Source organism: Nycticebus coucang, chromosome 2 (assembly GCF_027406575.1).
Source record: "Nycticebus coucang isolate mNycCou1 chromosome 2, mNycCou1.pri, whole genome shotgun sequence".
Taxonomy (NCBI): domain Eukaryota; kingdom Metazoa; phylum Chordata; class Mammalia; order Primates; family Lorisidae; genus Nycticebus; species Nycticebus coucang.
The window spans coordinates 46118604-46142494 of NC_069781.1; the positions used below are offsets into that span (position 1 = coordinate 46118604).

Below are 23891 nucleotides of genomic sequence, written 5' to 3' on the forward strand. Positions count from 1 at the left end.
AAATTCACAGGGCAAATTATATCGGTCGGAAATTATTTAGACTGATCACAAATACTGCTCACAGAAATTGCTGAACAATGCCATCATCTTGTTCTAGAATAAGCCAGGGCTTCTCTGAATTACAAACCCATAGTCTCTGAGCATCTTACATTCTTTAGGCAGAAGGGGAACTTCATTGGGAATGAGGAAGTGACAGTCTACAAGCCAGTCCTCAATATTGACCTGAGAGATTCCCAGATGATCTCAAAAGTACTATTAGGAATTACTGGACAGAAACTTTAACAGACAGATAAAGTCAAAGCTGGGAAATGATATCTTATTGACCTATTTGCAGGATTAAGGTGCCTCTCCTTCTTTCTGGTCAGTAATTCAATGGTTGTCATATGCTCCTAGTGACGACCTAGACCTAGAACCACCAGTTCTTGTCACACGTTTGGCACAGCCACAGACTTCCAGGGGTGGGCAGGAGGTAGGAGTTAGTCAGTCATGGAGGGAGGGGGAAAATGTTCTGGAAACATTTCTCTTTCTTCTTACTATTTAAGATATGGTTTCCCCAAAGAAGCAATATATTAAATGAAAGTTAGGGTCCTGCCCCTAGAAGCCCATTTTAACCCACATTGTTGCTGACCATATTCAGTTTGAAGGGGGAAGAAGGCTTTGAGGGTGACCTAAATGGTACAATTTAGAGTTTTCCCTGAGCAAGGCAGGGTGTGTGGTGGGGAAGGGTGGCATAGGGGGAGAGGTGGAATGTGGACACAATGTGTCCCTGCCCTCACAGAGCAGGAGAGTCAGAGCTCAACTAATATGAGTGATGATCATGGTGCAGGGTGTTGTCAGCCCGGAGACTCATAGAAGGATTAGTTCTAAATGGGGAAATCCAGAAGGGTATAGAAAATGTGGTAGCTGCCTTTTGATGTTAGGATGATAAGTGGCAGAGGGGTGAAGACAGGGTGGGCATTTGAGGCAGAGAAAAAAGGCTGGGCAAAGGCTCGAAGTGGTCAGCTGCAGAGCACCATCAGGAAGATGCCATGAGCTATTGCAGGGGAGGGAGAATAAAGTGAGGATGGGTAATGGAAGCAAAAATATTGTTAGAAGGAACTATATTTAATAGCATAACAAAGTGATATAATCACAATAAGCTGTTCTTCAAAAGAGGGGAATTGGAATTTTCCTTTCACAGAGAAACGTTAAATGCCTGAGGTGACAGACACCCCAATTACCCTAATTTGATTAATTCACATTCTGTGTCTGAATCAAAACATCACATGTACCCTATAAAGATATACAACTGTTATGTACCCAGAATAATTAAAAACAAAATAAAAGAAAGCTTGTACAGAGGATGGGATGCAATTTGGAAGAGCATAGGGGCAGAGTGGGCCTTTCTGAGTAGGTCTGACGGTCTAATCACTTACATAGAAAGTAATTGTTTGCACTTCTCATGTTGAATTACAGATGGGTGATTTTCAAAAACCTGGATTTCTGAAACAAATGTGATTTTGCCTCAGACTGAAGAGTTGTCTTATATACAATAGTTTATTAACTCGAGGAATAAGAAAGTGATTAATTGCAAAAAAATCTTTTATATTTAACTATCTAGGGATAGATTTGTCAAAGAGTAGCACAAGAGATTTTTAATCTTTATGTTCTGTTTTGTAAGCAGTTCATTCTGTAACTCTATACATTCCTTATTAGGAGTCTTTTTTTTTTGCAGTTTTTGGCCGGGGCTGGGTTTGACCTCACCACCTCCGGCATATGGGGCCGGTGCTCTAGTGCTTTGAGCCACAGGCGCTGCCCTATACATTCCTAATTAGGGATAAAGCACGCAAACCCTGGCACTGTCACCGAGGATGCTAAGTCTGAGGGCTCTCACTTGGGGTTAGGAGGACGAATAAGGGCAAAAATGAAGAAAAGATCCTTAACAAGGGTCAGTTTAGTCCCAGGAACAGCTTGCCAAGGACTGTGGGTATCTAACCTCCATGTCCTTCTGCTTCTGTGAGTATCTGGGCAGCACTATGTATACATTTCTCTCTGTTGGGTGCCCGTAAAGACTCTGTGGTAGGCTGCGAGAAATCAAATACATGATCTCAGACTCAATGGTGTTTACATGATTTGATGTTAATTGGACAAGAGGCTGAATGGAGTTCAGTTATTGAGCTATTTGGTTGAGCCAAGCATTTGTCCCCATATTCATCCTCAGTTTAGTTTTTCCCAGTAAGGAACTGAAATACAGAAAACTCATTGGAAGAGTCTATTGAAATCCTGAAATTCTGATTCATTTGTAAGTCACTGATAGATGACAATATACATAAGTATGAAATACAGTATATTATATATTGTGAGATACTTTAAGAAACTGATTTTCATGTATTTCAAAGTAATATTGTTCAAGTCTATTTCTCATTTTGCTTGTTGAACATGAGGTTCACAGGACTGGCATCAGTATAATCTGATTTGAGAAGCACACTACTGGTATCTGAGCTGGGGATGTTTCATCTCACTCTTAAAAATACTTTTCTGGTCTGGTGGGAGGACCTTTTTAAAGAAGCATTATTTTGTCTTCTTCCCTGTGTCTTTCATTTACATGAGTGAAGAGAAGACCCAAACAACTATATGGAGAGTCTGATCATTTGCACCTTTCTCTCTCCCACTTATAAAGAGACGGCTGTTCAGTCGTAAAGTTTTGTCTCTATGGGTATATAACAAATAATGTAGAAGTGTTACCCACAATAGAAAAAGAAGATACAAAACCATCCATAAAACTTGATATCTGGCCAACAAAAAAGAATGGCAGGATAAATTAGGAAACATCACTAAAATGGCGTATGACACAATTGTGCATTGGTAAGTAGGAATACTGCATAGAAATGTGGACACCTGCTTAGAATACAATTAAAAGAGAAAATTAAAACACACTATTATGATAGATAAGCTGCATATACATGTGGAGGAGGCCCAGAAGATAATGTGCCCCAAATAGAAACATAGCAGTTCTTTCAGGATAGTGAGATTGTGGATATTGAAAAATATTTTCTTTAATGTGATAAAATAATAGTATAAAATGGTGAATTTGCCAACTAAATGATGCTATGAGTACAGAGGGGGAGATATTAATAAATCAGCAGAAATTGGATGTTAAAAAGAGAAAAAAATTATTTTAAAAGAATCTTCCTATCCTATATCTGCAAGTTCAATTAGGTGTTAAGATTCAAAATATTGAAAACCCTTTCCTTTCTTCCTTCCTTCCTTCCTTCCTTCCTTCCTTCCTTCCTTCCTTCCTTCCTTCCTTCCTTCCTTCCTTCCTTCTTTACTTCCTTCCTTCCTTCTTTTCTTTTCTTTCTTTTCAACAGATCTTACTGTATTGCCCAGGCTAGAGTGCTGGGCATCAGCTTACCTTATTGCAACCTCAAACTCCTGCTTCAGCCTCCTAAGTAGCTGGGACCACAGGCATCCACTATGATGCCTGGCTAATTTTTCTGTTTTTAGTAGAGACAAGGGTCTTACTCTTGCTAAGGCTGGTCTTGAACTCCTGAGCTCAAATGATCCTCCCTTGGATTCCCAGAGCGCTAGGATTACTGGCATGAGCCACTGCGCCCCAGCCTGAAAACATTTTCAAAGGACCTAGTTAGCAGGGTTTGGAAAAGAGCCTGAACTTGACTGTATCTGGATTTTGTTTGCCAAGATGATTGCAGTAGAAAATAAATCTTTAAACAGTTGTCTAATACGCTCCAGCTTGGTATCTTGGCTAAATTCACACTTAGGAATCAAGAAATAGTCTGGAAAAAGAGCTCATGTGCATAATAATAAGTAGGGACATGGAGCAAGAGAAACTCAATAGAGAAATTTGAAAAATAAAATGCCTATTTAAAATCAAGTGAAATGACTATTGGGATTAGTAGCAAAATAAAGAAAACTTACACCTACTTAAATATGTTATCTGTCTATATGTTTTAAAGGCTACCAGGAGCAATCCTCATGTCTATTGTATTAATATTAACAATTTGTAACAATTTCCTAAAAAATTGATTGGAATGAGTTGCTCTCTTTTCCTATAAAGGGCTGAGACACTTTATTCACTCCCCCCGCCCCGTTGAAAAGAACCACAGTTTTACTTTGAATTGTACTTACAAGTGTTGTTTTGGGGGGGGGTAACCAAGCTACTTTGTTGCATAGAGGATTGCTTAATGTAAGATATTAGAAAAATTTACACACACAACCACGTATTTTATTCTTTCTAGTCAAACAAAGTTAAACCTACCATCCCAACATTTGCATATATTTGTTTTAGCACAAGAAAATATTTCCTCAAATGCGTACTTAGATACATTAAGTATCTTAAACAGATAGATGGAAGAAGAAATCCGAAACAAGTATTTTTTGTCTGAAATAGAACTTGAAAAGGTGATAAAATACCTATTATGGGTAAAGCAGTAGTTAACCTTTAATTTGGGGAGCAGAAAGAGAGAGAGTGAGAATGATCCCATACGAAGGAGTTGGAGCTGGATCCAAGAAACCAGAAGGTAACTTTTCCATCCTTAAAACTACACCTGGCAATATGAGCATCTTCTTTCAGACTCTGTGGAGAATTTGCTGAGTCTCTGTGAACATCTTTCTGTCTCATTGTCTCATCACCTCTAAAGATGTCCATGGTGGCAACTACATTTTTATTCCTAAACTATCCAATAATTTTCACCTTTTAAAAAAAATATAATTTCCTACTTTCAAGATGGATTAGAATTATTAAGATGTATTGTGATTTTAGAAAACTATCTTCCTCCATCTCATTCCTCAATTACATTTAATTCCAAGGCTATGTATTAGATTACTTTGGGTTATACCAATGTCTAAAATTTTTTCTTCAAAAATAGTTTATTCCTAACATCTTCATTTTAGCCTCAGGAATGTATGGAGTTGGATAAGTAATTTTTGGCAACAAAACACAACTGTTTTCATACATCTACAAAATTCTTTTGAGTAGTAGCAATTCAATCTGTGTCATATACTTTTTATCATGAATTGCGTAACTTTGGCATGCATTTGGCTGTAACACATTTCTTGGCAATATATAAAGTGCCTTTACATAATATCATAGAATATTCAAACCAGGAATAAATGATAGAAATAATCTAGTGTAAATTAGTGCCCCCTCTCTTCATAGAGTAAGAAACTGAGGTCTGAAGAGAAAAAATTTGCCCAAGGTCAGGTATCTCATATTTTAACGTTTAAGCCCTACTAAATAAATTGTATACTTTTGATCTTGAACTTGATTTGAAAATTATGATTTTCAAGAATGTTCTTAAGATGGAACAATTGCTACACTTAGGAAGGAACTGCAGAGTTAGACTTGAAATGCATGAAAGAGGTATGCCAAAATTTTTGTCCAATTCCCCATGTGGAGAAAGTAACTAAAACTATCTGATCACTTAAAATCATCATTCTTTGAAGGATTTATATATAAAGTAATTCAGATCCTCAAGATGAAATCTTTCTTCAGCAGCAAAAAGATATAAAATGTTCACAAATCAGGTACATTTAATAAAATCTAGGCTTCAGTTAAATCTAGTAGATTAACTTTTGGTTCACTGGCATTTACAGTCTGTGGGGGAGTTGAACAAATGTACAAATACTGACACTTCCAAAGGTTTAACCATTGCATTTCATATGAATTCTGAACAATGTTCAGGACTAATGCAAACACTTTATAGTTTTCAGATTTTAAAAAGCAGATAGGAATAGTAATTACCAGTTCATGTTTCCCAATGTCAAAAACACTTAGATATATATGTAAAATTCATTTTGCCTTGCTGAAAACAAATTCTAATCTATGAAAACATTATATCAAGTCATTTGCACATGAATGATAGTAAATGTTTAAAAAATTTTCCAATAAAGACATAGTAAATAAATTTAAATGAAGAGTTTTAGATGTAACATAACCATTTCAAAGTATTAATTTTTCACATATCTGGTCACACTTATTTTACTTTATTTGAAACCATAATCTTATCAGACAATAACATAAAACTCAGTTACATAATTCAACTGTATTTAACTACCTTTTTCTCCCCAAATCGTCCATCTAAGGGGGGTTTATGCCATCTGATTTTTTTTTTTCTTTCAGGAAATGCCAAGCATGAGAAGCATTTCATCAGAAAAAAATCATTTCATAAAATGGAACATCAATGCTTTTTCTGTCAATTTCTTGAGACATAAGCAGCTCAGTTTCCCTGTGGATAGCCCCTGCATCATTTGATGCCAGGCATCTGCAGCCTATTCTAGACTTATCTTGCTTTCAGCAGGTGCTGGATAGCACTTTTGGAGTTATTTTACAAAGCATTCGACATTGTTTAAATTGTTGAGAAGCAATTGGTGCAGCTTCCTTTCCTGCCCACTGCCTCTTTTAGTGTCCTTAACCCTCATCTCCCTTCCTTAAAGTGTGTCCCCAACATGCCTATTTACATACTCTCAGGCACAGAGGTTTGCACACCCATCACATACCAGGTCAATTTCTAACTGTGAAGGCCTTGGAAGCAGAGCAGTTTCCTTCCATTGGGAGCGGCATGTAGTTGTGTTTCTATCAATATAGCGACCCTTGTATGCAGAGATTAGACTATGGTCTCATGGTCCCATCTTCCTTGGATCTGATTGATGTAACAACAGTATCTGTCATAAGGGCTGTTCTGCTTGTAGGAGCAAACGATGACACTGTCTTGGGGCACAAAAAAGATACTGTCCTCGGGCTCAGGGCAGTCGGATCTGTCCCAGGCTGAGCACTTGGCATCCAAGGCACTGTAGGCAAGGGAACTGCCCGAGGGGCAGTAGCCGTCCAGGTATCTGGACGTCTCCTCCGGATGTCCGCTCTGGCCCAGGCTCTGGCATTCTCCTTCCTCCGTGCGTGTGGGGGTGGTGATGGAGCTGGCCAGAGGGACCTCGCCCTGGCCCTGTTGGGGAAGCTTTCCCCTGGGGCCCGCCTTAGCCAGCTGGTCCGAGCTCCCCTTACCCGACTCCAGGTCTGAAGGGGTCCTCAGCAGTTCCACCACCTCCTTGTCCTTGGATCTCCGGAAGCAGGGCAGTTTGCGGACCCACAGCAGCTCGTTATCCGGCCACTTGGTGCATCCCTCGGTTTTCCTGGCCAGGGCAATGGCCGCAATGCCTGGTAGGCAGATGGCTGGCCCGATGGCTAGGAGGGGGATGTTCCCTAGAGTCTCCCCTTTCATCCCAGAGACAGTGAACATAAAGCCAAAGACCAGGAAGACGCTGACCAGGGCCACCACCAGCCCAGTCCTCGGGTTAATGTCATCAGGACGCATCTTTCACTCCATCCAGGTCAGGGGCTGCTTGCTGGCCCGAGAGGAGGTGTCCTCTCTTCTGTCACAGGTGAAACCACAGTGGGTTAGCAAAATCCAAGCAAGTTCACACCCTCCGACTCAGTCCCTCCCTTGCTCTCTCCGGCTCCCTCTGACTCTCCACTTGTCTTTGGGTCTCATATCAGTCTCTCTTGCAATCTTTCTTCTTTCCGTTTCTCCTACAATCTCTCACTCTCCCCCCACTCCCTGCAACCTCTGTCTCATTCTCATATAAACATGCACCCCCCGGGCCCCCGAGGTACCTGAGGGTTGCTGCCGTCTCCGGGGAGTGGGCAGAGGCCAGTCTGAGTCTCCTCAGAAACCTCCACAGCAGTTGTCCCACTGGTTCTCTTCCTGGGTTCTGGGCGGAAAGCTTGGTTTTCCCCACTGACTCTGCATCCAGGAGGTGGAACGTGGGAGAGCGTCTTTCCCAGCAGCGCCCGTCGGTCCCCAGGGCTGTGGCAGCGGAGCCCGGGCGCAGCTCAGCGCCGGCTGTGCGCTCAGAGCGCCGGGCGGGGGGAGCAGGACTCGGCGTGAGAAGGGAGAGCGGCGCGGGCCTGGCTCGTTACATCACCTGCGGAGCAAGCTCAGAAACACAACAGGACGCGCGTGGGCGCGAGGGTCAGACCCCCGGGAGAGGCCCCTCAGGGCGGCAGGGCTGCCCGGAATCTCGTCCCGCGGTCGGGAGCAGCCGGGTTCGTTCCGCAGCTGCCGGGGAGGATCGAGCAGGGCCGTCGGATCGCTAACGTGCCCGGGAAGGTCTGGGGCGCGAGACCGCCGGTGGCCAGAGACGCGCACCCAGGTCGGTTTGGCCAAGGGGCAGGCGTTGGAGCGCTCCAAGTCTGGTGTGCCAGGGGTCCTTTGGCGACCCTCACCCTTCTTGGGTTATAATCTGGGTGATCCGACTGCACTGACGACTGCCTTTCTCTGAACCTCGGCTCTAGGGGCGTGGAGAGCTGGGCACCCCTTGAGGGGACGGTGCCGGACAGCTCGTGGTCCGGAGCTGGGTGGCGGCAGTGGCCGGAGAAAGTGCCCTTGCAGGGGAGTCGGCTGGCCTGCCGCTGGGGCGCACAGGATTTGTTCTGTAAAACTTGAGTTCAGTCAAAAGGCCTCATTTAAAGACCCAGAAGGCCACATGTAGCCTGGAGGCCGCAAGTTCTCCGCCCCCGGCCCAGACTGAGCTAGTGTTGAGGGGTGGGTGCTGAGTCTTGCCCAGGTGGATACTGGAGTCCTTCCCCTGGCCTTCCCGCTCTGCGGGCCCAGGAGAAGGTGGCCTTGAAACCCCCAATCCTACTCCGCTGCACAGTGGTGTCAGGAGGACTGGGGCAAGGCAGAGGTCTCCCCGTACTGACCCCCATCCCGCCCGCCAGCTTTCCGAGAAGGGGTCTTGACTGGTTGGAATGCGCTCCAGGTCTGGGTGGTTCTTTCCCTCCTAGCTGGAACTGGCCTGCAGAACCTAAGTGCCCTTCCCGCTCAGTCCACTGCAGCAATGGATTCCTCTGGCCTCAGGGGCAAGCTTGGCTTTGGCCATGATTCCTCAAGTATTCCATTTTTCACAGAAAGTGACAGCAGGGTAGAGAATAAGTTGGAGGGGGTCAGTCTGGAAGCAGGGAGACTTGTTAGGCAGGACGAGATGTGCGTCTGAACAATGCTGGGCTGATAGGGGTGGTTAGAAGAAAGCGTCTCTGAAGGGCATTTAAGGGTTGAATCAAGTGTCTTGTGCATAGTGAAGTGAGATGAAGGCAGAAGCCAAGGCTGACCCCCAAGTTTCTCACCTTTTCAACTATAAGTGGATCAGGAACCAGATTCCACCTTGTTCTCCATCCCATCATCTAGTTAGTATGTCTCAGTGTTCATGATCATCAGGTAGCTGCTATTCCTTTGGTCACAGAATCATTTAATAAGGAAGAAAGGAGAAAAGGCAAATGGCAAAAGCAAGGTGCCTGCTGTTTGGCCACTTGTATCAGAAAAATAATAGTTTTCCCACCCGTCCCTCCAAGTAGATAGGCATCTGCTTATAATCAACCAGAAGGATGTCAGGTGGTATACAAAGGATCCTGGGAAATCATTCACTTATTTATTTATTTACCAGACTCACGGATGCTCTGAAAAAAGTCAGGGTTTTGTTAATAAGGAAAAAGGGAAAAATTAATTTTGAGGAAGCAATGCAGTGCATGTGCTATGATTATTGAACACTTTCCCGTCTCAAAACCCTTTCTTTCTCTGCCTTTACTAATACCATTCTATCCTGATTTTCTTCTAATCTCCCTGGTCACTCATTTGTAGGCTCCTTTGTAGACTCTTCTGTATTTCATTTGTTTTTAACAAACAGATATAGATGTCCTGCCAGTTCTGTTCTTGTTATTCCCCCTTTCTGATTTCTCTTTGCTTCCTTGGCCTTCTTGTAATATTAGAACTGGGTTCTAAAGAAACAAGGTTGCCGAGCAGAGACCTCCTCTCACTTGTAAGAACATTTAATTCTATTCTGATCTTTACGCCATACAGTTCATCTACTTAGGCATTAGATAAGACCCACGCATAAAGCCACAGGAAACTTCAATTACTGTTTAATTATAAGCCTCATTGTCAAAGCAATTCCTTCTTGGAGGTAATTTCAGATGGTCTTTGAACAGCAGGTATGCCTGCCTAAATCAGCAGCAATAGTGGTGGGGATTGGAGACATCACTCAGGGTCCCAAAACTCAGAGACAGATAAGACATTCTTAGTATTTAATTTCTTGCCTGTATAGATTGATTGCACTAGGATTTCAAAACCTTAAGCAGTTCTTGCAATGCCATAAGCATTTACAGCAATGTACTAAGGCTTTTCATTATAAGAGCAAGGAAATTCAGATTGAAATGAGGCCTTGGCATGTGAATATTTCAGAAAGAAACATAGAACCCTTTCTAAAATTATCACAGTAGTCTAGCATTTGAAGATACCTTGTAAAATATCTACTCCAACTCCTTTCTTTTACAGATGAAATCCAAAAAGGTTTCATTGTTCAGTATTACTTGAGTGTTTATTATGTGCTAGCACTGTGCTAGGTACTGGAGGTATAAGTCATACAAGACAGGGTCTGCTTTTATAGAGCTCATGCTGCAGAAAGCAAGGTATTAGTGAGGATAGGGTAGGTGATGCAGTGACAGCAAAGGCTCTCCAGATCTCAAAGGCTGCACACTCACACCACAGGTTTCTAATGGGCCAGGTGCAGACCTGCTTCATGTTGTCCTCAAACTGGGATTTAGGTGGACAGAGCAGCCTTCACTGGGACATGGCCAGTCTTGTAGAAAGAGGACAATGGAGCAGGGGAAAACCACATGCTGGCTGGTGGAGTATATTCCCCAGACTTTGTCATCGTCCCATCTCTCAGGTTCCTCCTTCCTTTACTTCATGTTACTCCTTTATCCAGCTCAGCTATCCTACCCTAATAGGAAACTAGAATCTTTGGAACTTCTGGAATTTTTGAAGGGTAAAGATGGGAATTTTTGTCTAGTACTATAAAAATTTTGTAGTAATTACCTCTGAGACTGATAGATGTTTCACCTTCTGTTGAAGAGAGCATCTAGGATGAAGCATATGCTGGTGTGGGCTCTCTCTCTTCTTGGTGTGACAGCAGGAGCAGATGTGCCCAGAAATATGGTAATCGTGATGGCCAATAAAGCCTGGGCCTGTTTTAAGCCTGTTCCTTCTCTGGAATTTTTCTCATGTTTGTCTGCCCTCCTCTAGCATTGTTGTCTCTTTTGGCTTTGAATTTTGAGTTCTGGAGCCTGAAAACTCTTGCGGTACTGTTTATCTTCTCTCCATATAAAGAATGTTCTTTTGGTTGTAGTAACAGAAACTCTTTGGAGTTAGCTTGAGTAAAAAAAAAATAAGAGGACTATTTTCTGGGATTTTTCAGAGAGCTCAAGGGCAGGGATGCATGGATGCAGCTGAACCTCTGGAAAGAGATGAAATTAGAGACCCAAACACTACCAGGTCTCAAAATAGTACCAGGACTACTTCCAGGGCTCAAATACTACCAGGACTCAAATACTACCAGGACTCAAATACTACCAGGGCTCAAATACTACCAGGACCCAAATACTACCAGGGCCCAAATACTACCAGGGCTCAAATACTACCAGGACTCAAATACTACTACCAGAGCTGTCTCTCTGATGCTCATTTCTCTTTCCTCATTGCTCTTACCTTTCTTTCTACAGATTAATTTCCTCCTTTTATCTAGTATCCATGTAAAAAAGCATGGTTCGAAAAGGTTCAGTGTGTACATGTTGCCAAGCTGGTCACTACTGGTAGACAAAGTAATCTCTTAATCTTAAAGCCTCAGGGAAATAATTCATTGGATCATTGTGGGACTGCTGCCCATTCATAGTTCATTCAGCTGTTAGGTGACATGGTTGCCAGAAACTCCCTTGCTGTAACCCTAAGGATGGGAGAGGAGTAGTACCCAGAGGAAGAGTGGGGTGACTTTTCTGGTGGCTGAGGTATCAACCTAAGAAATACCTGGTATATTTTTTACCATCTAACATCACTCTAGAGTCTAAACTTCTTGAGAACAGAATCTGTATCTCTGAATTTCAAATAGGACTCGGTGGCATATCTAGCATAACAAAACAAATTATAAGCATAATATGCTCTGCTAAAGGACATTATCAACAAGAAATGTACATGGCCAAAGTCTAGAAAACTAGAAAGCTTTATCGAGATATATTAAAGAAAAATGAAATCAATGGCATTTTATCAATGAAAAGACTGACAGTGGCTAAGATTTCAACTCTTTTCCAGTTACTGTATAGGTTTAACACAATTCCAATTAAGACCTTAATGGAAATTTTCTTGGCCCTTGAAACAATGACTCTCAAGGTTCGTCTGGGAAATCACATATATAAATAGTAAAAACAGTTTGAAAGAGAAAAGCAATAAAATTAAGGCTTCATTAACCACATGAGAAAATAAATTTAATAACTACTGTAATTAAAGCTATCTGGTATGGTGCAAAAATTATGACAATAATGAATGGAGTGGAGATGTCAGAAAGAGTACTATGTACTTGTTAGAACTTAGTTTAAAGATAAATGAAGCATTATAGACCCAATGGTTTTGAGAAAATTGGCTATTTTTGGAAACATATCAGACCCTATTTTAGAATAACACTAGGATCCTTGAAAGCTTCTGACATCAGTATGCAACCATTTTTTTTCTTTTCCTGGTAGAAAGACAAAATTAACATATTGTGACTATTGTCTCCTGTTCTTAAGTCAGTTATATGTGTATTTGTCTAATTTTTAGAAAAGATTGTAGAAAAAATGAAGGAAACGCAAGTTTCCCAGGGTTTCATACTCCAAACTTCTTTGTTAGGAATTATGCTGGGTCATTATCTGTGTTTCCACCGAAGACTAGAGAAAAATAAGTTTTAGTATCCTGAATGAAAATTATAATTAGATTAGTCATGGGATTACAATTTCTTCTCCAGAGGAATAAATAATAAAAGTTACACAATTTTCTCCTTTGAAACAGTCCATTATTACTGTAACAACCAAAGAGCTTGACTATGGGTTTGGGGTAAACACACTTCATCTGCCGTACCGCTAAGTGAAACTTGCCTGCTTAGAGACTGACTGTGCAGTAAATAATTCTCAACCTTGGAAGAAGGGAGGAAGGAGTGTGTGGCATGGGATTAGTTATGGTTCTCCAAAGAAACAGCCAATAGGATATGTGTGTGTATGTGTGTGTGTGTGGGTATTATATTATAATATACATAATATATTATTATATATATGAATGAATGAAGAGATTTATTTTAAGGAATTGGCTCATTTGATTGTGGAGACTTGGTGAGTCCAAAATCTGGTAAGAGAGGCCAGAAAGCTGGAGACTAGAAAGGAGTTATAGTTTGAGTACAGAGATTAAAGAACTGGGAAGTACAGATATTGCAGATGAAGTCCAAAGGCAGTCTACTAGAGAATTCCCTCTTGCTTGGGAGAGATAAGTGTTTTGTTCTTTTTAGGCCTTCATATAAATTAAAGAAGCCCACTCACATTATGAAGAGTAATATGCTTTACTGAAAGTCCACTGATTTAATTATAAATCTAGGCCTGGGGCAATGGCTCATACCTATAATCCTGAAGTAGAGGATTGCTTGAAGCTAGGAGTCTGAGACCATCCTGGACAATAGCAAGATTTCTATAAATAAATAAATAAACTCAGCCTGGAATGGTGGTGTATGCTTGTAGTCCCAGCTACTTGGGAGGCTAAGGCAGGAGGACTACTTAAGCCCAGGATTTGAGGTTGTAGTGATCTATGATAATGCTGCTGTACTCTAGCCTAGGCAATAGAATAAGACTCTGTCTTAAAAAAAAAGTAAATCGTATCCCAAAACACTATAACACAAACATCTAGAATATTGTTTGATAATATTTGGGCACCATGGCCTAGCCAAGTTGACACATTAAATTAACCATCACAGATAATATCTGAATGATATCCAGCATTGCACTGAATATTAATAAAAATATGAAGAAAATTCCTTTGATTGCTGTATGTTTCTTGGTGTGGCAAACTTTTCTATCAGCCCAATAAAAAAAAGGTAAGGTCTAGCTTGAAGGAAGGTCATTTTAAATTAGAGAAACAAAAAGAAAAAAGAATGAAAACAGCCTTTGGGACTTATAGGACACCACCAAGCAAACCAATATATGCATTATGGGAGTTCTAGAAGAGGAGAGAAAGAGAAGGAACTAGAAAGCTTATTTAAAGAAATAATGACCAAAAAACTCCCCAATCTCAGGTGATAAATAAACATCCAGGTCAATGATGTCCAAAGAACTCCAACAGATTGAGCATAAAGAAGTCGTCACCAAGACACATTATAATAAAATTGCCAAATTTAAAGACAGAGTTTTGAAAACAGCAAGAGAAGAGTGACTTGTCACTTATAAGAGAACTATTATAAGACTATCAGATTTCTCTACAAGAACTTGAGAGTAAGAGGATATATTCAAAGTGCCAAAAGAAAAAAATTTACCAACCAAGAATGCTGTACTATACCAAGCAAATCTATCCTTCATAAATGAAGGAGAGATTAAAAGCTTCCATGATGCGGCTCAGTGCCCATAGCACAGTGGTTATAGCACCAGCCACATACACCAAAGTTGGCGGGTTCAAAGCCAGCCTGGGCCAGCTAACCAACAATGACAACTGCAACAAAAAATAGCTGGGTGTTTTGGTGGGTGCCTATAGCCCCAGCTACTTGGGAGGCTGAGGCAAGAGAATTGGTTATGCCCAAGAGTTTGAGGTTTCTGTGAGCTGTGATGCCATGAGCATGTCTACCAAGGGTGACATAGTGAGACTCTGTCTCAAAAAAAAAAAAAAAGAAAAGAAAAAAAGAAAGAAAAAAGCTTCCATGATGAAAGAGATGAAAAACTGAGGTAATTCATCCCTACTGAACTTGCTTTACAAGAAATGCTAAAGGGTGTTCTTCAGGTTGAAACAAAAAAATGCAAGATGAAGAACATATGGAAGTATTAAACTTGCTAACAACAGGACATAGTCAAGTTAAAATACTGTAATATTAAAATGGTGTGTAAGTCACTTTTAACTCTAATTTAGAAGCTAAAAGACTAAAGTATTAAAAATAACTATACCTATGTTAATATATTACTTGGCACACAATATAAAAAGATAAGCTGTAAATTGTGACATAAATAACATAAAATGTAATGCAGAAGTGAAAATACAGAGTTTGTATGTGGTCAAATTTACGTTGCTATCGACTTAAACTATTGTGACAATAAGATGTTTTATGTAAGCCTCATGGTAGTCACAAAGAAACAACCTGTAGTAGATACCTAAAAGATGAAGAGAAAAGAATTAAAGCATATTATCACAAAAAGTCATTAATTACACAGAAAGACACCAAGAGAGGAATAAAAGAAAGGACTACAAAATATTCAGAAAACAATGAAGAAATGCCAATAGTAAGTTGTTACCTATCAATAATTATTCTGATACCAAAGCCAGGAAAGGACATGACAAGAAAAAACAATTACAGGCTAATATCTCTGATGAACAATGTTATGAACATCATCAGCAAAATACTAGCAAACTGAATGCAGCAGCACAATAAGAGGATCATACACCATGATCAAGTGACATTCATCCTGGATGCAAGAATGTTTCCCATACACAAATCAATGAATGTGATAACCACATAAACGAAATGAAGGGTAAAAATCATATCATCTAAATACATGCAGAAAGAGAATTTGACAAAATTGAACAATGTTTCATAAAAACTTTCAACAAACTAGGTATAAAAGGAAAATACCTCAACATAATAAAGGTCATATATGAAAAACCTACAGCTATCACTGCACTCAATGGTAAAAAGCTGAAAACTTTTCTTCTAAGATCAGGAACCAGACAAGGATGCCAACTCTTGTAATTTCTATTCAACACAATACTGGAACTCCTAGCAAGAGCAATTAGTCAAGAGAAGAAATGAAAGGCATCCAAATCAGAAAGGGAGAAGTTAAATTGTCTGTTTGCAGATGATGTGATCTTATATGTAGAACCCCCTAAAGACTCCCCTCAAAACTGTTAGAACCAATAAACATATTCAGTAAAGGAGACAAAATCAACATACAAAATCAGTTACATTTTTATACAATAAAGTGAATATGTGAAAAAGAAATTAGGAAAATAATTAATAGCATCAAAAAGAATAAAACACTTTGGAAAAATTTGACCAAGGAAATAAAAGATCTATACACTGCAAATTATAAAATATTGATGAAAAATTGAAGGAGACACAAATAAATGGAAAGATATCCCATGTTCATGAATTGGAAAAATTAATATCATTAAAATTTTCAAACTACTTAAAGGAATCTACAGATTAAATGCAATCCCTGTCAAAATTCCAATGGTATTTTTCCACAAAAATAGAAAAAAAGGCTCGGCGCCTATAGCTCAAGTGGCTAAGGCACCAGCCACATACACCAGAAGCTAGCAGGTTCGAATCCAGTCTGGGCCTGCCAAACAACAATGACAACTACAATAAAAAAATAGCCGGTGTTGTGATGGGCGCCTGTAGTCCCAGCTACTTGGGAGGTGGAGGCCAGAGAATCTCTTAAGCCCAGGAGTTGGAGGTTGCTGTGAGTTGTGATGCCACAGCACTCTACCCAGGGTGGCAGCTTGAGGCTCTGTCTAAAAAAAAAAAAAAAAGAATAGAAAAACAATCTATTATTTCATATAGAACCCTAGAAGATATCAAATAGCCAAGGCAATCTTGATTAAGCAGAACAAAGCTGAAGTTATCACTTCCTGATTTCAAATCATATTACAAAGATATAGTAATTAAAACAGTATGGTACTGTCATAAAAACAGATTCATAGATCAATGGAACAGAACAGAGAGCCCAGAAATAAACTCATGCATATATAGTTCACTAATTCGCAAGAGGGGTGCCTAGAATGCAAAATGGTAAAAAGATAGTTTCTAAAAATTGGCATTGGGAAAACTGGATATCCGTATTTGAAAGAATGAAATTAGGCTGTTATCTACACCATATGGAAGAATCAACTCAAAATGGATTAAAGACAGAAACAGACCTGAAATTATAAAATGATAGAAAAAAAAAGAGAGAGAGAGAGAGAAAGCTCTATTGGCCTGGGTAATGATTTTTTTAAATATGATCCCCAAAGCACAGACAACAAAAGCAATAGACAAGTGAGATTATATCAAACTAAAAGGTTTGTATACAGCAAAGGAAACAACTAACAGAGTGAAGAGATAACTCACAATGTGGGAGAAAATATCTGCCAACCATATATTTGATAAAGAGTTAACATCTAAAATATACAAGTACTTCGAATAGCTCAATTTGGAATTAGGAAGAAAACAACTCAATTCAAAAATGGGCAAAGTACCTAAGTAGATGTTTTTCCAAAGAGGACATATAAATGGCCAACAGGTATATGAAAAAATGCTCAACATCACTAACCATCAGAGATATGCAAATTAAAGCCATGATGAGATATTACCTCATATATGTTAGAATGGCTGTTATTAAAAAGAGGGAATATAGGTTTTGAAGAGAACATGGAGAAAAGGGAACCCTGATACACTGTTGTTGGTGGGAATATAAGGTGGTATAGCCCTTAGGGAAACAGTATGAAGTTCCTCAAAAAATTAAAAGTAGTATTTTCTGGCAATTCTACTTCTGAGTATTTATCCAAAGGAATTGAATTCAGGAACTCTAAGAGATACCTGCACTCTCATGTTTATTGCAGCATTATTCACAATACAAGATACGGAAACAACCTAAATGCTCATCACTGGATAAACGGATAGAGAAAATGTGGCCATATACATGGAATAGAATATTATTCAGCCTTTAAAAAGAAGGAAATTCTGTCACTTGAAACAACATGAATGAACCCAGAAAACATTATACTAAGGGAAATAAGCCAAACACAGAAATACAAATACCACATGACCTCATTTCTATGTGGAGTCTAAAATAGTCAAACTTGTGGAACCAGAGTATAGAATGGTGGTTGGCAGGGTCTTTTGGAAGGAGGGAAAATGAGAAAATGATAGTCAAAAGATACAATTTTAGGTATCTACTACATAGCATAGTGTCTATAGCTAACCATACTGTATTTTATGCTTGAAATTTTCTAAAAAGGTTACTTTAAAAAAAATAAAAGAGAGAGAGGCTCTCATTATGTGTCTGTGGTGGTGGTGAGGTATTATGGCTGTATAATTATTCACAAACTCAAAGAGCTGTATATATTAAAAATGTACAGGTTTTTTTTATTGTTGGAGATTCATTGAGGGTGCAAGAAACGAGGTTACACTGATTGCATTTGTTAGGTAAAGACCCTCTTACAATCGTGTCTTGTCCCCAAAAGGTGTGGCACACACCAAGACCCCATCCCCTCCCTCCGTCCCTCTCTCTGCTCTTCCTTTCCCCACCCCTACCTCCTTCTTTCTCTGCTCTCCCCTTCCCTCCACCCCCATCATGTCATTAATCGTCATTAATTGTCCTCATATCAAAATTCAGTACATAGGATTCATGCTTCTCCATTCTTGTAATGCTATACTAAGAATAATGTGTTCCACTTCCATCCAGGTTAATACAAAGGCTGTAAAGTCTCCATTTTTTTAATGGCTGAATAGTAGTCCATAGTGTACATATACCACAGCTTGTTAATCCATTCCTGGGTTGGTGGGCATTTAGGCTGTTTCCACACTTTGGCGATTGTAAATGGAGCTGCAATAAATTGCTAAGTCATGGAAGAAGCCCAAGTGCCCATCGACCCACGAATGGACTAGCAAATTGTGGTACATGTATACTATGGAATATTATGCAGCCTTAAAGAAAGATACCTCTTTCATGCTTACATGGATGGAGCTGGAACATATTCTTCTTAGCAAAGTATCTCAAGAATGGAAGAAAAAGTATCCAATGTACTCAGCCCTACTATGAAGCTAATTTATAGCTTTCATGTAAAGGCTATAACCCAACTATAGCACAAGAATATGGAGAAAGGGCCAAGGGATGGGAAGGAAGGGGGGAAGTCAGGGTAGAGGGAGGGAATGGGTGGGGCACACTTATGGTGCATCTTAGAATGGGTACAGGCGAAACCTACTAAATGCAGAATACAAATGTCTACATATAATAACTAAGAAAATGCCATGAAGGCTATGTTGAACAGTTTGATGAGAATATTTCAGATTGTATATGAAACCAGCACATTGTACCCCTTGATTGCACAAATGTACACAGCTATGATTTAACAATAAAAAAAAATAAAAAGAATTTGAGCTGCAATAAACAGTCTTGTGCAAGTGTCCCTATGATAAAAGGATTTTTTTCCTTCTGGGTAGATGCTCAGTAATGGGATTGCAGGATCAAATGGGAGGTCTAGCTTGAGTGCTTTGAAGGTTCTCCATACTTCCTTCCAGAAAGGTTGTATTAGTTTGCAGTCCCACCAGTGGTGTAAAAGTGTTCCCTTCTCTCCACATCCATGCCAGCATCTGCAGTTTTGAGATTTTGTGATGTGGGCCATTCTCTCTGGGGTTAGATGGTATCTCAGGGTGGTTTTGATTTGCATTTCTCTATTAATTAGGGATGATGAGCATTTTTTCATATGTTTGTTAGTCATTCATCTGTCTTCTTTAGAGAAGGTTCTATTCATGTCTCTTGCCCATTGATATATGGGATTGTTGGCTTTTTTCATGTGGGTTAATTTGAGTTCTCTGTAGATCCTAGTTACCAAGCTCTTGTCTGATTCAAAATATGCAAATATCCTTTCCATTGTGTAGGTTGTCTATTTGCTTTGGTTGTTGTCTCCTTAGCTGTACAGAAGCTTTTCAGTTTAATGAAGTCCCATTTGTTTATTTTTGTTGTTGTTGCAATTGCCATGGCAATCTTCTTCATGAAGTCTTTCCCCAGGCCAATATCTTCCAGTGTTTTTCCTATGCTTTCTTTGAGGATTTTTATTGTTTCATGCCTTAAATTTAAGTCCTTTATCCATCTTGAATCAATTTTAATCCATCTTTAATCAATCCTTGAGTGGAGAAAGGTGTGGGTCCAGTTTAGTCTTTTACATGTGACTATCTAGTTCTCCCAGCACCATTTATTGAATAGGGAGTCTCTCCCCCAAGGTATGTTCTTGTTTGGTTTATCAAAGATTAGGTGGTTGTAAGATGTTAGTTTCATTTCCTGCTTTTCTATTCGGTTCCAAATGTCTATATCTCTATTTTTGTGCCAGTAACATGCTGTCTTGAATACCATGGCTTTGTTTTTTTTTTTTTGAGTACTATGGCTTTGTAGTGCAGCCTAAAATCTAGTATGGTGATGCCCCCAGCTTTGTTTTTATTATTAAGAACTGCCTTAGCTATACGGGTTATTTTCTGGTTACATAAAAATGCAGAATCATTTTTCCCAAATCTTGAAAGTATGACGTTGGTATGTTAATAGGGATGGCATTGAATAGGTAGATTGCTTTGGGAAGTATAGACATTTTAACAATGTTGATTCTTCCCATCCATGAGCATGGTATGTTCTTTCATTTGTTAATATCCTCTGCTATTTCCTTTCTTAGGATTTCATAATTTTCTTTATAGAGGTCCTTCACCTCCTTTGTTAGGTATATTCCTAGGTATTTCATAAAATGTACATCTTCTTAAATGTATAGGTAACAAAAGAATTTTGATGCTGGGGAATGAGAAGGAACCAGCGAAAGAGACTAGGAAGAAATGACGCTGAGGTGAACAAATGAAAAGATGTCCAAGAAACCAAAAGAAGAAAGTATTTCAAGAAGGGAGGGGTGATTGCATCAATTCTGCTGGTACATCAAACATGATACGGACTAAAAATGACCACCGGATTCAGCGACATGGAGGCATCGGTCACCTTGAAAAGAGCTCTTCCTGTGTTGTGTGGAGCTGCTAAAGGCTTGCTTGAAACGAGTTCAAGAGAGAAAGGAAAAAGAGAAATTGGAGGGAGAGAGCAGACATAACCCAAAGAGTTTTGCTGGAGCAGAGGAGGAGCAGAGAAACGAGATTCTAACAGGAGGTGGAGGTGTGGGGTCAAGAGAAAACTTATTAAAAGATGGGAGCTGTAATAACATTTTGCGGAAAGGTGACGTAGAGAAGACTGAAGAAGAGCTGGAAGAGGACGATGACGACGAGATGAGACCCTGTCGGAGAGACTATGGGGTTTGACGGAGATGTTCCCGGAGAGGGTTCGTTCCGCGGCCAGAGCCACTTTTGATCTCTCCCTCTTTGTGGCTCAAAAAATGTACAGGTTTTCCAGGGCAGCCATGGATTGGGACCACCTCCTTTATGATCCTAGTTCTTCCTGTTGTCTTTGAGACTGAGAAGTTGCAAATGGAGCAACAGCACAACGGCAGCAGCGGCAGGTACTTCTAGGGCCTAACACAGGGCTGTCTGGAGGAATGCCAGGGGCTCTACCTTCACTTCCTGGGAAGATCTAGACCGTTACTACTATATCGGTGGGAGAAGTTCAAAATTCAATAGTATTTGAACTGCTGATTATTTTGATTTTTTTTTTTTTAACTTTGGCACATTGATCTATCTAAACCTGGGGGTGGGGAAATTCTCCCCACATTGTCTCATGGATAGACTGTCAACTTGCAACCGTACCCTCCACGATATCCTGACTTATATTTTCTGTCCTCACTCTGATAGCAGAGTGCAGCCATGCAGATGGTTATTCCAGCTCTGGCCAAGTCATCCCTTTGACTAAATAGTTTCTAACCAAAAGACCTCACTATCCCATTGTGGGGTAGGAACTGATGCCAGTGGGAGGGATGTATCCCTGACCATTAATGACTTTTTTTTTGGAAAAGAATGGTGATGTCTGGGAGGGACATGCACACAGTATCAAACAAGCAAAACGCATTGCAACTGTCATGTAAAGCGGCCACTATGAATCCCTGTATGTGTTGGAGAGGAGAAAGGCCAGGTGCAGCTTCAGCCACGAGATGGGGACTGTGGAGGACAGAGCAGGAGCTCTGCACATTTTGGCTGTTAGACTTATGTGTGTAAAAAACCAAACAAACAAAAAAACGCTTACTTTTTGTATTTAAACATTAAAAATGATTCCAATGGAAAAAAAATAACATTTTTCACAAGGAAATGTAAGAAATGCAAATTTAGATGACAATGATATAACATTTATATCCATGAAATTTGTGAATGTAAAAAATAATATTAGTGCTGGGGAATGTTACACGAAGGTGAACACTTACAGATATTAATAGTGGGAAGGTATCAGTACTACCTTTTGACTGGAAGAAATTAAGAACCTTGGAAAGTTCATATGTTTTGAATGATCATTATATTGAAAAATATCAATAATGGGTGTGTATTCCCAACCCAGGCATCATGCAGGTACATTAATTAGCATTTTATGCCAAGATGTAGAGGAAAGTCCCTTAGCCTCACCAATACACACACAATTGGAGATCAAAATGTCTGAGTGAGGGAGGGTCACATCCAACCCTCTGGAAACAAAATAGCCTCTTTCCAAATTCACTATACGTACAGAAGACTTATTTTCATAAGGCTGATCTAGTCTTGCTCATAGCTTGCTTCATGTCAGCTGAGACCACAGAGCATGACAACAGGACACAGTTCAAGAGGCATAAACAAAATCACCATTATCATCTTCAGACTGAGTACATTCTTTATCTCCAGGCTATGGAACCCGAATGTGAGATTATTTTACTGAAGTCTCCAAAAGTCAAATAAGACCTCACACTAGCTATGTGCTGTATTGTCTAATACTGTTGCCATTAGCCTCATGAGACTTTAAGTTAATTAATATCAAACAAAATTAAAAATTCAGTTTTTCAATTGTGCTATCCACATTTCAGGTGATAGTAGTCACCTACGGCTATTGGCTACCATATTGGACAGTGCAGATATAAAACATTTCATCACTGCACAATGTTCTACTGGATAGTGCTGAGCTGTAGGGCTTATCATGACCTACTTGGTCCAGGCATTATGATTCTAGCAATATTTCCTATGGTAGTCATCAATGGCACAAAAAATTTATGTAAAAAGCAATAATTTACAATGCCATAATAGCAAAATGCTAAAAAACCTTCAATGTCCAACAAGAGAGGAAGGATTACATTACTACTGTACATGCACTGGGGGGATACTACATATTTAGTTGAGGGAATAAAATGGATCCATGAAATCATATTTAAAATGTTTTAATTATCTATGAAAATGATGTTAAAGGAAAAGCCTAAGAATAAAAAGAAATCTATGTATAATAGAATTCTAATTACTAAAGAATCTAATTAAAAAAGACTGAAAAGAAATACTCTTCAAATATTAGCAGTGATTATACCTAATGTAGGTGGGACCTACATTATATAATTGTAATTATTTTCTTTATGTATTTGTGAATTTTTTAATTTTTTACTATTATTTTATGATAAGAGGTTTTATTATGTTAAAGGATGGTCACTCATATATACCAAGTGCTCAGTATATGATAGTTGAATGAATGATTTATAAACACTTGAAAGACTGAAGGAATAAATCCAATTTTTCCCAACTTTGCCTTTTCTCTAAGTTTCTCCTGTCTCCTTCATCATTCTAGCACTTCCTCATGGAAGGAAAGGATATGGAATAAATCAGGAAAAGATAAAAGATGGAAGAAAGCAAAGAAATTTTTATGTTGAATTGGGGCTGGACCTTGAGGTTCCTCCCAAGTTGATGCTAATCACTTTTTTTTTCTTTTTTTTTTTTTTTATTGTTGGGGATTCATTGAGGGTACAATAAGCCAGTTACACTGATTGCAATTGTTAGGTAAAGTCCCTCTTACAATCATGTCCTGCCCCCATAAAGTGTGACACACACCAAGGCCCCACCCCCCTCCCTCCATCCCTCTTTCTGCTTCCCCCCCATAACCTTAATTGTCATTAATTGTCCTCATATCAAGATTGAGTACATAGGATTCATGCTTCTCCATTCTTGTGATGCTTTAC

At 39.6% G+C, this 23891-nt stretch overlaps 1 protein-coding gene across 2 annotated transcripts; it reads right to left on the reverse strand.

Annotated features, from left to right (window-relative positions):
- Nucleotides 1–4228: 4228 nt before the first annotated feature.
- TMEM215 (transmembrane protein 215) lies at nucleotides 4229–8111 on the reverse strand. 2 transcript variants are annotated; one of them, XM_053566731.1, is made up of 2 exons: nucleotides 7610–8111; nucleotides 4229–7365 (listed from the first exon to the last, which is right to left on the reverse strand). In XM_053566731.1, the coding sequence occupies exon 2, from the start codon at nucleotides 7308–7310 to the stop codon at nucleotides 6606–6608; it is 705 nt and encodes a 234-aa protein (XP_053422706.1). In that variant the 5' UTR covers nucleotides 7311–7365; nucleotides 7610–8111; the 3' UTR covers nucleotides 4229–6605. The 2 variants fall into 2 exon arrangements, with proteins under 2 accessions (XP_053422706.1, XP_053422696.1); XM_053566721.1 differs by having other exon boundaries at nucleotides 4229–7368.
- Nucleotides 8112–23891: the final 15780 nt, after the last annotated feature.